We start from the raw sequence: 16,047 nt of genomic DNA on the forward strand, positions 1-16,047 counted from the left end.
AATTTTCAAGTTAATGTAGGTGGTCGTGGTCAACAACACATAAAGTTAATCATTTTAGTGGAATAAGTAAGGGCCACAGTTTTGAACGTTTGCGAAACCCTAATCAAAGGACTTCGTTCTACGTTATATTAGCATTAGTTAAGGTTGACCTATTAGAATAAAGTCTGAACTTTAGTTTTTTTACACTTTTACATAATTAGCTTGTTATTTGTGATAATGGTATCCTAAGTCATTCAACATGACCTAAAAGACACAGCACAATTTGAGATTTCATTTAAGCTAGGTAGTACTTTGTATAATTTAAACTTGTACTAGATTGTAATTTCTCAATATATTAGCTAATTAAATTTTTCTTTTTGCCCTCGCGCTCTACCATACGTTGTTTAATGGACCTTTTCAGCTTTCACCCACTAATATGTCCTACCAACCAAAGCCTCGATAACCAATTACCACAAATTTGACCTAATTCTCCATCTTTAAAAGAGATTATTAGCACTAAAGCTTCCCTTGTGCAGTCTTAGAGGCCACATATTAACATGACACATATATACGAACCTCACATGTTTATGTCATGCCGCTACATCTAAATTAGGCTTGAATTATATTTGGTTGTCCAATCTAAAATTAGGAATGGTCCTCAACCTAGCTAGCATATGAGTAATATTTTGTCGGCCTTGTCCGCCTCACGATCATCCATTAATAATTAGCCTTGTCAATCATTTTCTAACCTCCTCTCTCTTTCTCACTCACATCTTTAGGCCATTTCTTTTTCGATCATATATTTTTGAATTGCACTATTCTTTCCTTGTAGGGGTGCTTATGAGACGAGACAACTCGCGAGTAACTCGAGTTCGACTCGGTCAAAACTCGACTCGAGTGAGCTCGACTCGAACTCGAGATTGACTCGAAATGTTAATGAGTCGAGCTGAGTTGATCATTACTCGACTCGAAAGCTCGTAAGAAGCTCGAATTCTTTCATATTATATTATATATATATATAAAATAAAGATATTTTGATAAAAAAAAAAACTTTTATTTTAGATTATACATTAATAATAAAATTATTTATGTACTCTTAAATGACAAAATTAAAGAGAATGAAAAGATGTTAAAGAGAATGAAAAGATGTTATACAAAATCGAGAGTTTTAAATGACAAAATTAAAGAGAATGAAAAGATGTTAAAGAGAATGAAAAGATGTTATACAAAATCGAGAGTTTTACTAAGACAAATCAAATTGCAAGCTACTCGAGATCGACTCGGTCAAAGCTCGACTCGGTCAAATTCGGTCAAAGCTCGACTCGGTCAAAGATCGGTCAAAGATCGACTCGATTTGTCAACGAGTCGAGCTACCCCAAACTCGAACTCGACTCGCATCATAAGCACCCCTATTTCCTTGTTTGCCCTTTACGGGTTGTATCAACCCTATCTCCTCCCCTCTTCAATATGGTTGAGAATTTTCATAATTTGAATTTCCTAAAATTGTTTGTTAGAGGGTATATTTAGAAATCTCCTTCCACAAGTTTACAACTATAATTGATTATTCGTACATATTATAGATAACCAACGACGGATTACACGAACCACAAGTTTGAGATTATTCTCATGAGTCGTGACCAACTCAAAAGTGTTTCACACAATGAAATCCTCAAAACAATCAAGTAAAGTATTTGTGTGGTACGTACTCCATAGTTATAGTGACAAAGTAAGTAACTTGTTGAGACTTCTCTTTCCAACAATCATGGAATAATTTGATTCAGATTGACAGCACAGTACAGTACAGGTTCGAGGGTAGTGGCTAAACGAAGTTTGGCTTTGGGCCAATAACAACAATTACAGAATTTGCACGTTAAGTCCATGATATGGTAACCTTTCAATTCCTTACTACTTGGGGGACCCTTTTTTAAAATTTGATTTTCAACCCATTAAGCAATATATGCAATTCTAGCTGGTATGCTATCTACTGTATTTTGTTAAATGGACCCCCTTCTTCCTTACCACCTTATACGATGCTAGATCTTGCCTTCACTAGGGATGGCAACGGGTTGGACTCGGAGCGGATTATACTAAATCAGACTCCGATCCGACAAGAAGTCGGATGTTAAATCCGACATCCGACTCCGACTCCGACATCCGACTCCGACTCCGACTCCGACTTCAATATCCGACCTCCGACTCCGATCCGACCCGACTCCGAGTTTCTTTTACATTATTTAATATACTTTGAGATGTTGGGCTATTTGGGCCTTAACAACCCACACCCAATGCTACCATGACCCACACAAAAATCCACTATCTATTGGAGTCGGAGTCGGATAATCCGTCAAAGTCGGACATTTGTCGGAGTCCGATTTTTTTCTCGGTTTTTTTTAGGATCCGACTCCGACCCTCCTCCGACTCGGAGTCGGATTATTTTAACGGAGTCGAACTCGGATTACTTTTTTCTCGGACTCGGAGCGGATTTTTTACCTCGGATCGGGGCAGAGTAGGGTCGGATTCGGACTGGATTGCCATCCCTAGCCTTCACTAATGAAGCATCATTGCCCCACTCTTCCCCTCCGTTGCACCCTTTATTATTATTATTATTATTATTATTATTATTATTATTATTATTATTTATTCTAGCTTGTGTTGTCAAGGTCTCTCGTCTTCATTTTGATGTTATATGTATTGCAATGGGTGCAATTGTGTGGTTGGCCTATACTTGGCGTATGTAATTAATGCTTATGGTAGGAGTTTTTGTTTAGAAAAACTCGCATCTGAGGCTATCATTGCATGCTTATGATAAAGATGATATTGATGTAAATCATGATTGAAGGATAACTGGCTAATTTATTTCAATTAGGTATAAAAGAGAAAGATAGTAAGTAATTGACATGATTTTCACATATTTGAGCTTATTTGAACTTCTCTTGCTTTAAGATATAGTTTAATAAATCCATGTAAGAAAATAATGATTAAAGGTCCAATAAATAAAGAATAATAAGAGCAATCCAATACATGTTACAGCTAAAATTAATCACTTCAAACTAGATGGATAAAGTAGTTCTTGCTCCATTCCTTGTTTCCTTATCATTGATCCACTAGAAATCTTAAAACTCGTACCTTTATTTTGGCATTGGCTAAATTGTTGTTGAATCCCCACGTTTTAGACCAAACTCCAATAATTTTAGTTATTAATGTGATGTCGTCCAATTTTTGACTTTGCCTAGTGGCCATTACTCTCGAGCCCATCGTATAGATATATTGCTCCAATCGCATCAATTCTCATTATTAAAATAGTTTTTTATGTAAAAGGCAAAACACATAACAAACAATATGTATAAGTTGTGATTGGTCCTACTATCTGCATGCTAAATTGTAATTATATATCTTCCGCTAGTGTTATTTTTTGAATGTGATATGATGGGATTATTGATCAATTAACTTTGGTATATATGGAATTGTGGATGAAGATATGCATAAGCTGTGATTTTGACCTAAAAGTATATACATAGGAAGGTATTTTAAATTTTCATTATTATTGCTTGATTTGCCCACATTCAGTTTTTTTTTTTTTTTTGAGGGGAACATTCAGTTTGAAGAAAGGAAGATGTCATAATGGTGGTTATATATAGTTTCTCAAAGATGATGATAAATATAGTTTCTTGTCATAAACATTTATATTGTGTACGAGGTATAAATAACAATTAAGATTGTGTCATGATATAGTTTGAATGGTTAAAATTAATATGTTTAACTAGGTTGTGGTCACGAAATTACTTCCTGGATATAGGACACTATATAGATCAAATTCACTTAATTCTCGTCAAGTTATATTTATCACTTAATTTTCATTATAAATTATTATCTTTTCTTTATTATCAATTTAGAGGTTTTAATATGGTTTCTTGTTGGAGATTTCAATAATTATGAATTTAGATATAGCTAATTTTTTAGCTCACAAAACATACGATGAATCATCAAAATTTTCACGTACAAAGTTAAAAAAAAAAAAAAAAAAAAAAAATTGATAGTTGGTAAATTTTATGAGTAGAGACTATCGATCTTAGCTTCCACCTAATAGCTCTGTACACTTACCTTTATAAAAGGAAAAAGAAAAGTTGTAGACTAAACAAAATAAAGGAAGCAATAAAGATAATATGTCAATGGATAAATGCAAATGCCTTGTCTTTGGTAGACAATAATGGTGGCTCCAATTCATGTAACACATAAAATTAGAAGTGATTGTAACATTTTACATGTATGTATAGAATATAGTGATTAGTGAAGCATAACGACTTTAAATGTTGCGGACCAACCATGGTTTTGTTTGCATTGCTAACTTTAGTGGTTTCTTCATTTTTAACGTCCTTCTCTTTTTATAATTTTAGAGTGTTAAGATAGGAAAGTATCTTATATGATATTAATTTAGGAAGATTGTGATATTGTGTGAATATTTATCTTGTTAGGTAGATTATTCCCCAAGCTATTACCGTGTATAAATATTGGTGAACGATGAATGAGAAGTTAAGCCTTTGTGATTAATTTGACATGGTATCATGAGCCAAGGTTGAAATTCCTATTTTTTTTCTCCAAAATTGTTCAATAATAAAACCGAAATACAGATTGTTTGAGTGATGGGTGAGAAAGCCGTAGACTTGACATATTACCTAGGATCGAGTGATTCTCCGGGTAATGTACTTACTCCTATACAATTACGAGGCGAAAATTATGATGAATGGGCTCAAGCAATCAGACGTTCATTGATGGCCAAGAGGAAATTTGGCTTTGTCGATGGTACAATTTCTATGCCGAAGGAGACTGCGAAGCTTGAAGATTGGATTGCGGATCAATCTATGTTGGTGTCGTGGATAACCAACACGCTAGATCCTAAAATTCGCTCATCAATTGGAGACTATGATGATGCGAGTGTGCTGTGGACGAACCTCAAGAACCGGTTCTGCGTGGTTAGCGGGACTCGGGTATGTCAATTGAAGACATCCCTAGGTGAATGCAAGCAAGGCTCTACAGAGTCTATAGCAGACTACTTTGGTCGGCTATCGAAAATCTGGAAGGAACTCATACATTATGTGCGGGTTCCTAAATGCAAGTGTGGAAAGTGTGAGTGTAACATTGTTACACAAGTGGACAGTATTAGGGAGGAGGATTATCTCCATTATTTTTTGATTGGCCTAGACACACATTATGCAGCGATTCGGGCTCAACTCCTTGCGCAAACTCCTTTACCAAGAGTTGATGTTGCTTATCAGAATGTTGTTATGACTGAGAGGCTGCGTGAGGGGGGTTCAAAGGTAGATAATGTGATGACCTTCAAGGTAGACTCGAAATCGAAGCCGAAATTTGTGGACAACAGTGATAAATTTTGTAATCACTGTAACAGAGAAGGGCATGATGAAGCCGGCTGTTTCCAGCTTATTGGATACCCCGAGTGGTGGGGTGAGCGGGGCCGCGGTGGACGTGGTCGTGGACGAGGGGGGGACGTGGAAGTGGGGGTCGTGGAGCAAGAACCAGTGGCAGCAGCAGTTCCACACCTTCAACGTTGTCCTCCCAGAGCGCAGTGCGTGCAAACAAGGTGGCTGGGGGCTCTTCGAATGGCCAGCAATCCAAGTCTGCCTCGACAGAAGATGCAGCAGGTTTGGCAGCAAGTTTGGTTGGGGTAAATGCTACCCAAATTCAGCAAATTTTGGATATTTTAAATCCAAAAACAAGGCAATTGCATGGTAAGGAAAATACTATACCTTGGATTGTAGATACGGGAGCATCAAATCATGTAACATGTGATTTTTCGATGCTCATGAATGTGAAGCGTGTTCAAAATTGTCCCGTTGGTTTACCTGATGGGAAGTCGGCTAATGCGGATCAATTAGGGACTGTGATATTGCCTGGAGGATTACAACTTGACAATGTTCTTTATGTGCCTCAATTAACTTGCAATTTAATTTCTGTAACTCAATTGAGTGATGAGTATAGATGTGTGATGCAATTTACTAACAAAATATGTGTTATACAGGACCTACAGACGAGGAGGGTGATTGGTGTGGATGAACGTGAAGATGGACTGTATCTTTTCCGTGGTGTCCCTCGAGTGAAAGTTCTAGCAATAGATGGAGAGTCTTTGTTTGATTTATGGCATCAACGGATGGGTCATCCCTCAGAGACAGTATTGAAGATAATTCCGACAGTGAGTAGTTCATCTAGGAGAAATAGTAATAAAGTATGTGATGTTTGTCCTCGTGCAAAACAATCTAGATGTAGCTTTCCTATTAGTGAAAATAAAGCAAGTCGTATTTTCGAACTTGTTCATATTGATTTGTGGGGGTCATATAAAATTCCTTCATCTTGTGGAGCACATTATTTTTTAACTATAGTTGATGATTTTTCTAGAGGAGTTTGGATTTATTTATTGAAAAATAAAACTGAGGTTGAAAATATGTTCTTAAATTTTGTTGCTATGATTAAACGACAATTTAATCAAGTAATTAAAATTGTTCGAAGTGATAATGGAACGGAGTTTAATTCCTTGCGAGATTATTTTGTTAAACATGGCATGATTTTTGAGACTTCGTGTGTGGGAACACCACAACAAAATGGGAGAGTCGAAAGGAAACATCAACACATATTAAATGTGGCGAGGGCATTAAGATTCCAAGGGAATTTGCCATTGAAAATTTGGGGGGAATGTGTTTTATCGGCTTGTCATTTGATTAATAGAACACCGACACCGTTGCTTGGAAATAAGACACCGTTTGAAATTTTGTTTAATAAACCTCCATCATATGATTATATTCGTGTCATTGGTTGTTTGTGTTATGCTCATAACCAAAGAAGTAAGGGAGATAAATTTGCTAGTCGGAGTAGGAAGTGTGTGTTCTTGGGATATCCATTTGGGAAGAAAGGGTGGAGAGTTTTTGATTTGGAAACCGAAGAAATTTTTGTGTCCCGAGATGTAAAATTTAGTGAGCACATTTTTCCATTTATTTCTCCGATTAATGTCGAGCCTACTACAGAAAATCAGGTGCCTATGGTGGAGGGTTATGGTAGTGATGACGAGTGGTTATTGCTTGGTAACACGGACCAAACAGGAGACTCCGCAACCAGGCTGCGGCAGGAGGCCATAAACCGCAACCTGGCTGCGGATGAGGCTGGCAGCATCACTGTCCCTGCTGTCCAGCCCGATGGGGAACCAGCGGCAACTGGCGTGTCCTCCCAGCAGCAGCCCGAGACTGCCCAGCAGCAGCTCGAGTCTGCAATGCCCCATTTGCAGCAGTGTAGTCAGGGTGGAACGAGCAACCAGCAGCATGGTAAACAGGGGGGAAGTACAGAGGAAATGGGAAAAGGAAAAAGGCCAAAAATGAAGAGCACAAAATTAAGAGATTATGTGACACACACAATTCGGAAAAACAGTCCATCAAAGAACGTCACACCTACACCACCCAACTCAGGTACTCCTTATCCTCTCACATATTTTGTTGATTGCTCACGTTTTTCAGAAAAACATAAAAAGTACATTGCAGCGATAACAGCAAGTCATGAGCCTAAAAATTTTAAAGAAGCTATGAAGCATGCCGGATGGAGAGATGCAATGGCTGCAGAGATTAAAGCTTTAGAAGAACAAGGCACGTGGGTACTTGAGAAGCTTCCACCAGGGAAGAAAGCTCTTGGAAGCAAATGGGTGTATACGGAGAAGCGAGATGAGCATGGCAATTTGCTGAGATTGAAGGCGAGATTGGTAATCCTGGGAAATCATCAAGTTGAAGGTTTGGATTACAATGAAACGTTTGCTCCGGTAGCTAAAATGACGACAGTTCGGACATTTCTTGCAGTTGCGGCAGTGAAAAACTGGGAAGTGCATCAGATGGATGTACACAATGCATTTTTGCATGGAGATCTTGATGAAGAAATTTATATGAAAATTCCTCCTGGTTTCAATAACGATAACTCTGATTATGTGTGCAGAATGAAGAAGTCGTTATATGGATTAAAGCAAGCTCCTAGATGTTGGTTTGCGAAGTTGACGGCAGCATTAAAGAAATATGGATTTAAGCAGTCCTATTCAGATTATTCTTTGTTCACCCTGACCAAAGAAAAATTGCAATTGAATGTGTTAATCTATGTTGATGATTTGATCGTTGCAGGAAATGATAAAATTGCATTGACAAAGTTTAAAGCATATTTAGGAGATTGCTTCAAGATGAAAGATTTGGGAGTATTGAAATACTTCCTCGGGCTTGAGGTGGCTCGAAACAAGCAGGGATTTTATATTTGTCAACGGAAATATTCTCTTGATATTATTTCTGAAACTGGATTATTAGGTGCGAAACCGGCAGATTTCCCAATGGAACAAAATCATAAATTGGCCTTAGCAGAAGGCCGGTTGTTGGAGGATGTGGAGAAATATAGGCGGCTTGTTGGGCGCCTAATATACTTGTCTGTGACTAGACCAGATCTTGTATATCCTGTCCATATATTGTCCCAGTTTATGCAGAGTCCGAGAGAAGAACATTGGGAGGCCGCACTTCGTGTGGTTCGATACTTGAAGAAGAATCCGGGTCAAGGAATACTTCTTCGTTCAGACAGTGAGTTGCAGATTGAGGGTTGGTGTGATTCGGATTGGGCTAGTTGCCCTTTGACGAGGAGATCGTTGACTGGTTGGTTTGTGTTGCTTGGTTTTTCCCCCGTGTCTTGGAAAACCAAGAAACAAACTACGGTGTCCTTATCTTCGACAGAGGCGGAATATAGGTCGATGGCTGCGGTAACTTGTGAACTGAAGTGGTTAAAACGAGTTCTTGATGATTTGGGTGTGCGTCATCCACAGGGTATGAACTTGTATTGTGACAATCAGTCGGCGCTACACATTGCTCAAAATCCGGTGTTTCATGAGAGAACGAAGCATATTGAGGCCGACATGCATTTTGTGCGTGATGCGATCACAGAAGGACTGATTTCACCTTCGTATGTGCCTACGAAGGTGCAGCTAGCTGACATCTTTACGAAAGCTTTGGGGAAGGCTCAATTTGAGTATTTGCTTGGCAAGTTGGGCATTCGAGATCTTCATGCTCCAGCTTGAGGGGGGATGTTAAGATAGGAAAGTATCTTATATGATATTAATTTAGGAAGATTGTGATATTGTGTGAATATTTATCTTGTTAAGTAGATTATTCCCCAAGCTATTACCGTGTATAAATATTGGTGAATGATGAATGAGAAGTTAAGCCTTTGTGATTAATTTGACATAGAGGAAGCAGAAAAGATAGGTCACTGCCTTTTTCTTTTTCTTTTTCTGATTTTATTATTGGGATCCGAAATGATGCAAAAATACATGGTGTCTTTGTTAGCATACACCCCACTCCCTTTCCCTTAGATAGGCAGGCCAAATCACTAGCCTACTAGGCTTTACACTCACTTATGTTTCAAAAAAGACCGATTTAATTGGGTTATGTTTTTACTCTTATCGTTTTCACTTTTAGCTACTTGTCACTTGTGATTTGTGATACTTGTCAAGTTTATACTTGTTCCGGTCAATATACAACTTGAAAAGTTCTAATACAGTCATATGGCTTAGCCATTCACAATTTCGAATGGATATTGTATTGGGGGTGTGGGGGGAATCAAACTTTAATTTTAACTTTGTTCGACGATCATTGATATAATTGATTATATTAGATCGATTCAGTAAGCTACTTCTAACTTTTACAATGCGTTTAGATAGAGAGAAAAGAAGGGATACATTATCTATTATTTGAATATCTAATGCAAGCAAGGAAGGAAGGAGGGTAGAATTGGAAGGATGGATCCATTTTCCTTACCTTTTTAATAAACTAAATCCCTCCATTGTTGGAGAGATTTAGAAGAAAAATGGAATGTCACCTTCTCCCTCCCCTCACCTCCCTTTCCCTTTTTTTCTTCCCCTCCCTTTCCCTTCATTATTGTTATCCTAACATAGTGTTAGTGTTGAAATATCTCCTATCAAATAACACATGTAAATGTCCCACATTGATAAAAGAAGAGAGGGTTAAACACTTTATAAGTCTAAGGGGTGAAGCCACTTATTATCTTATGGTTTTGGAATGGAACCTTTTTTGGTTTGTGAAGTGAACTCTCTTTATTTTTAGCTTTCCTTTCCTCTCAAAATTGAAGTCGACTGGAAAAGAAAAAAAAAAAAAAAAAAAGGGCGATATTATAATTTCCTTTCTCTTCCCTTCATTTAATACTATCACCTTTCTTTTCTCTTAGCTTCCTTTTTTTTTTTTCCTCTTCTTTTCATTTACTAATATTGAACCAAACAAAGCAAGTATGCAAATATAACTTTCTTTTTATATGTGAATATAATGAACATATTGCTAATGAGCTATATAAATTTGTTTGTAATCTTAACTTCTTTTGTGTATGTGAGAAACAACTCATTAGATGCATTATGCGTGTACGTATCTCTAACAATAATTTTGGTCCAACAAAATAATCCACAAGGAAATGACACCTAAAAAAGGGGAAACAACCCTTATCAAAGAATATGAGGTTGAACCTAAATCAAAATCAATTTGATGAAAGACTATGAATGAATAATGGAAATGTTGCCGTAAAAAAAAAAAAATAATAAAAAATAATAATAATAATAATAATAATAATAATAATAATAATAATAATAATAAAAATAATGGAAATGTCAATTCACATAAATAGGCATTCTAAAATCAAAGCGAGTCCGTCAAAAAAAGAAAAATCAAAGCGAGAAGATGGTGGTAGCGCTATAATATATGACCACACAATCACACATCTATAATTTTTATGGTATGGTCCATTGACCATTGGTTCTTTAACACTAAAAGTCTCAAATGCATGAAATTTAAATGCATGCATATAAAATATGGTTTTATCAAACTAACCAATTATATTATAGCACTGTTTTAAGGACATTGCATTAATTTTGTCATTTATTTTTACAATTGGCTGTCATTCACGAAACATTCCCTCCTCAACTAAACAGTTGAATACTGGCACAAGACATAGGGCAAAAGTAATACTCCGTATTAGAGATTGAAATTGCATGTTGAGGTGAACTTGCAACAAATGACAGGTCAGTGGCAAAGTTTTTTTTTTTTTTTTATAAAAAAAAATATAAATACTACGTATGACTTAAAAAAAAATAATAATAAAATAAAAAATTTAATCACTCTGATTAAGTTTAACTACTCCATATTTATCATCAATTCAATATATTACTTGCGTAGCTGTATATTTATTACTTCCTCTGTTCTTTTTTACATGACTTGTTTCTTTTATCACCTCTTTCAATACAAAACGTTAACAATTAATAACTTTACTTCTTCATAAGTAAAAAATATAAAAGTTATATATTAAGATAGTATTTATTGAGATGAATTCAAAAAGATCCAACATAAATATGTTTTTCCTTACCTATATTCACAAAAGACGGTCAAAAAAAGGGTGGTGAATAGTATAAATGTCAAAGCGGATAAAGTAAAAAAAAAAAAAAAAAAAAAAAAAAGGAAGTATACGTTAATGTTCACCTTTTTTTTCACTATTGACATGATTTTGACTATACTTAATTATATTCACCTATAATTATTACTCCACAATTTTTAATTGGAGCCTATGTAATGACTATAACTTCTCGATCAATCTCAATTATTAGTATTAATCTCTGAAGGTATAGTAATAACATCTAAATCTAGTAATTTTCATTTTTCAACTAAGTTTAATAACTACGGAAAGATAATTGATCCTAAGCTACATCAAAACAAATTACTAGCCTTTGTGAAAAGACTTAACCGCACCTCCAAGCCAACAACAAATAAACATTCTAAATTTAGTGCATTTTTTTTGCCTTTACCTTTTGTCCAAGTCTCTTTACCAAATCCAATCTCATGGATTTGCAAAACTCCTCTTCTAAAGCTTTCACCCTCATAATTATCTACCTTTCCTATTTCTTAATCCCCTCAAACAATCATCACATTAACAATCCATACTTACCAATTTATTCCCATCAAATTATCCTCAATAAAACTATAATTAGCCCACTAGTTAAGCCCAAAATCACATATTTTCTAGTACAACATGCCAAATAACAATAATAGTGCCATCTTCCAAGCCCCATGCCCAAAACATGCATTCATCTACAACAAAACTTTGTGTTCATGTTCACCAGGCTATCTTTACAACGTTTCTACTAAATCGTGCACTTTCTTTAACATTTCGCCTTTAGAGTGGTGGACGAGTTCCTCAGTAAAGCACACCAAAGTCGACGATGGTTATCAAAAGGCGATCAAATATGAAGAATATTATGTTTGGTGTAGCGTTGTTGCATTGTTGATGTGGGTGTTACTATGTGCAATCGTGAGGTTTGGGAAGCTTAGGGATGGAAGAAATGCTTGGTTTCAGATTCGCTGGTGGATTAGTCGCCTCGATTTTACGTTTTCTACAAAACATTGGCTTGTAAGTTTCCTCCTAGCATGCCTTTTTTCACTTCACTTTTTCTCTTTGCTTTGGTCCCCTTGTGCTTTCCTTTGTGCTACATACCCTATATTGGGGTACAAGTTTATTAAACATAACATATGACACTATATTGTCTTTTTGCTTTGCGAAGAAAAATCACTTGTTAAATCTAATACTTGTAATACATAGGTGTACATATAATCTTGGTATATAAGATTTAGTTGTCACATCACTAATATAGTAGTGATGAAACCTTAGGAAAATGTAGGAGTGATGAAACCTTTGCAGCGTATAAGGAGGCTAAGAGTAAGGCAAAGGCAGCTGTTCGCCAAGCAAAAGAAAAGGCATATCAGGAGGTTTATGAAAAGCTTGATTCCAAGGAGGGAGAAAGGATCATTTATAAGATGGCAAAGAGAAGACAAGAGGCAAGGAAGGATATTGGCATGGTGAAGTGTGTCAAAGATAAGAACCAAATGGTCCTAGTGCAAGAGGAGGGCATCAAGGACAGGTGGAAGGGGTACTTCGATGAATTATTTAATGGAAGTAATGGAGTTGTGATAGGAGATACCTCTATGAGTGATGAAGAAATCAACATGGAGTATGTGCGAAGGATTAGGAGAGTAGAGGTGGAGATTGCACTGAGGAAGATGAAACCTAAGAAGGCGGTTGGCCCTGATGGGGTACCGATAGAGGTGTGGAGGTGTTTGGGTAAGATTGGTATTGATTGGTTAACAAACCTTTTCAACAAGATATGGACGGCTACAAGGATCCCACAAGATTGGAGGAAGAGCACCTTGGTCCCGGTTTATAAAAACAAAGGAGACGCTCAAGATTGTTCTAACTATCGAGGAATTAAGCTTATGAGCCATACTATGAAGTTGTGGGAAAGGGTGATTGAACAAAGGTTGAGGGCATGCACAAGCATTTCAGATAACCAATTTGGTTTTATGCCTGGGAGATCTACTATGGAGGCAATCCATTTGATAAGACAAATGATGGAGTTTTATAGGGTAAAGAAGAAAGATCTTCATATGGTCTTTATTGATTTAGAGAAGGCATATGACAAGGTGCCAAGAGAGATACTTTGGTGGGCAATGTTGAAGAAAGGTATCCCACGAAGGTATGTAGACCTAGTTAAGGATATGTATCGGGATGTGTCAACAAATGTGAGGACATGCGGAGGGTTGACAAAAGATTTCCCTATTACAATCGGATTGCATCAAGGGTCTGCATTAAGCCCTTTTCTTTTTGCAACGGTTCTAGACGAATTAACTAGACCAATTCAAGATGAGGTTCCATGGTGTATGCTGTTCGCAGATGATATCGTTTTGGTGGATGAGACTAAGGATGGGGTTAATGTCAAGTTGGAGCAATGGAGGCAAAGGTTGGAATCTAGAGGGTTTAAGCTAAGTCGGAGTAAGACTGAATATTTGGTATGTCGTTTTGGCACTCAGAGGGGGACAAGCAATGAAGTGGTGAGTTTGGATGGAAAGGATTTGACCATGAGTGAATGTTTTAAGTACCTAGGGTCGATCATCCAGAAGAATGGTGACATTGATCAAGACGTGACCCACAGGATTAAGTCAGGGTGGCTTAAATGGAGAGCGGCCACGGGAGTGCTATGCGACCGCAGCATTCCCTTAAAGTTGAAGGGAAAATTCTACAGGACTGCCATAAGACCAGTGTTGCTCTATGGTACAGAATGTTGGGCTTCTAAGAAAGAGCATATTAAAAAGATGGAGGTTACGGAAATGCGCATGTTAAGGTGGATGTGTGGAAACACTTTAAGAGATAGAATCAGAAATGAGGTTATTCGCAAGAGAGTAGGTGTGGCGGGCATTGTAGATAAATTAAGGGAAAATCGTCTGCGTTGGTTTGGACATGTAAGACGGAGACCCGAGGGTGCACCGGTGCGAAGAGTGGAAGAGTGGGACCATGGAGGGATTAAACGAGGAAGAGGGAGACCAAAGATGACTTGGTTGGAAGGAGTGAGGAAGGATATGAAGTGCATGGATTTACGTGAGGATGAAGTTTTGGATCGTAAGGGATGGAGGAGAAAGATTTATGTTGATGACTACACGGAATAATCAAATTTGGTTCATGTTAGCCGACCCCACTTTTGGGATTAAGGCTTTGATTGATTGATTGATTGATCACTAATATAGTAATAGTGTTAACTACGGAGTATTACCATATATGAGTCCATAACTAATGAAGTGTACTTCGCATTAGTTCAAAATGCAAATAGTTGATGTTATAAGGTCTTTTTAATTGAGAGTTGGTTTATAATTTAGCTTGTTGAGATCATTTTATAAGGTCACACTGCTATATTTGTGTAATGGAAAATTTAAAATAGAAATAAAAATAATTTTCTTAAAATTTATTGACTGTACTAAATTAGTGAGGCAGCTCGTATAGCTATGTCATCTCTCATTCATGATCAAGAAATATTTGCTCACTGCGTGCAGGCTGATCAAAAGGTAGTTAAGAAGCGGAAATCTGAACTAGGAGGAACATTCACAATAGCTAGTTGGATACTTTTCATTGGTTTGCTTGCTGGGTGAGTATATCTACTCGTTTTCTAATGCATCATACATCACAATATCTCACATCCTTTTTAAATCGCTTGCATTCAGTGCATACTCCCTCTGTCCCAAAATAACAGCAACATACTGAATTGCATTTTTCTGAAGACTACTGTACCAGATCATAACTACGCTTGGATTAGAAGTATATACCATGAAGGCAGCAAATGCACCAGATTTAGTATCTTTCACCAATGATTTAGAGTTGAACATAACTACCATTTCTAGCATGACATGCTCTCAGTTTCGTGGTCCGAGCACCATAGTTCTTGGTACCCCAGGCTCCATAGGCTATAGCATAATCCCTTTCTCAAACTTTGCAAACTATTCTTGCCAAAACTCCAGTATAGGTCCTGTGGTGACACTCAGATGCCGGAACTGCCCACTCGCTTATGAGAATGTGTACGTTTCATGGCAATTTTTCGATATTAAGAACAAGTTTCCTGCCACGGCTGTTGGCTTCCAGTTCAATTTCTCAGCAAAGAGTCCTGTTAATGAGCACAAATATGCAAATTTTGTCAGTGGAAGAATAAAGAATGGGATGGAATCAGACAATACAAGTATAACTTACAGAGGAGCTAACACACATGTATTGAAGTTTAATCTGTTTCCAAGGGTTCATCTTAATGTAAATGGTCTTAAGCTTCTTCAGCCCTCATTTCATGAGTTTCAGCCTGGCTCTTCTGCTCGCGATAAAGACAAGCTCCGGTCATTGCTACACAGTCCAAAGAATGGATTAATCAACACTACATTGGCACTCCGTTTTCTCACTGAATATATGATTGAGATTGATGATGGAAAAAGATATACTGGACTAGGTAAGCTTCTTTATGATCATGATTTCTGGAAAATCTTACAGTCCTGTTAAGTTTAACTGCAATTAGCCAAAAAATACTCGAATTATGGCCTTTGCTCACTTTGAATTCTGTTAGACATCTCTCATTTGTTGTGCTCTCTGAAAATTACAGTGAGTTTTCTTGCGGATGTTGGTGGTCTATATTGCCTC

General features: G+C 37.1%; 1 protein-coding gene across 1 annotated transcript; it reads left to right on the forward strand.

The window, feature by feature from the left end:
- The first annotated feature begins 11,934 nt into the window (after nucleotides 1-11,934).
- Nucleotides 11,935-15,909, forward strand: LOC145590722 (uncharacterized). The gene is made up of 3 exons (XM_081647124.1): nucleotides 11,935-12,456; nucleotides 14,925-15,016; nucleotides 15,150-15,909. The coding sequence occupies exons 1-3, from the start codon at nucleotides 12,079-12,081 to the stop codon at nucleotides 15,907-15,909; spliced, it is 1,230 nt and encodes a 409-aa protein (XP_081503250.1). The 5' UTR covers nucleotides 11,935-12,078.
- The last annotated feature ends 138 nt before the right edge of the window (nucleotides 15,910-16,047 follow it).

This window comes from Chenopodium album, chromosome 18, assembly GCF_948465745.1.
Source record: "Chenopodium album chromosome 18, dcCheAlbu1.1, whole genome shotgun sequence".
Lineage (NCBI taxonomy): Eukaryota > Viridiplantae > Streptophyta > Magnoliopsida > Caryophyllales > Amaranthaceae > Chenopodium > Chenopodium album.

What these genes read in the sequence shown, in the direction of transcription:
- LOC145590722 (XM_081647124.1), top strand. Translation starts at nt 12,079, where the DNA reads ATGCCAAATAACAATAATAGTGCCATCTTCCAAGCCCCATGCCCAAAA. An exon ending in TTTCTACAAAACATTGGCTT is followed by an intron (nt 12,457 to 14,924) that starts GTAAGTTTCCTC and finishes CACTGCGTGCAG; the next exon opens with GCTGATCAAAAGGTAGTTAA. An exon ending in TTCATTGGTTTGCTTGCTGG is followed by an intron (nt 15,017 to 15,149) that starts GTGAGTATATCT and finishes ATTTTTCTGAAG; the next exon opens with ACTACTGTACCAGATCATAA.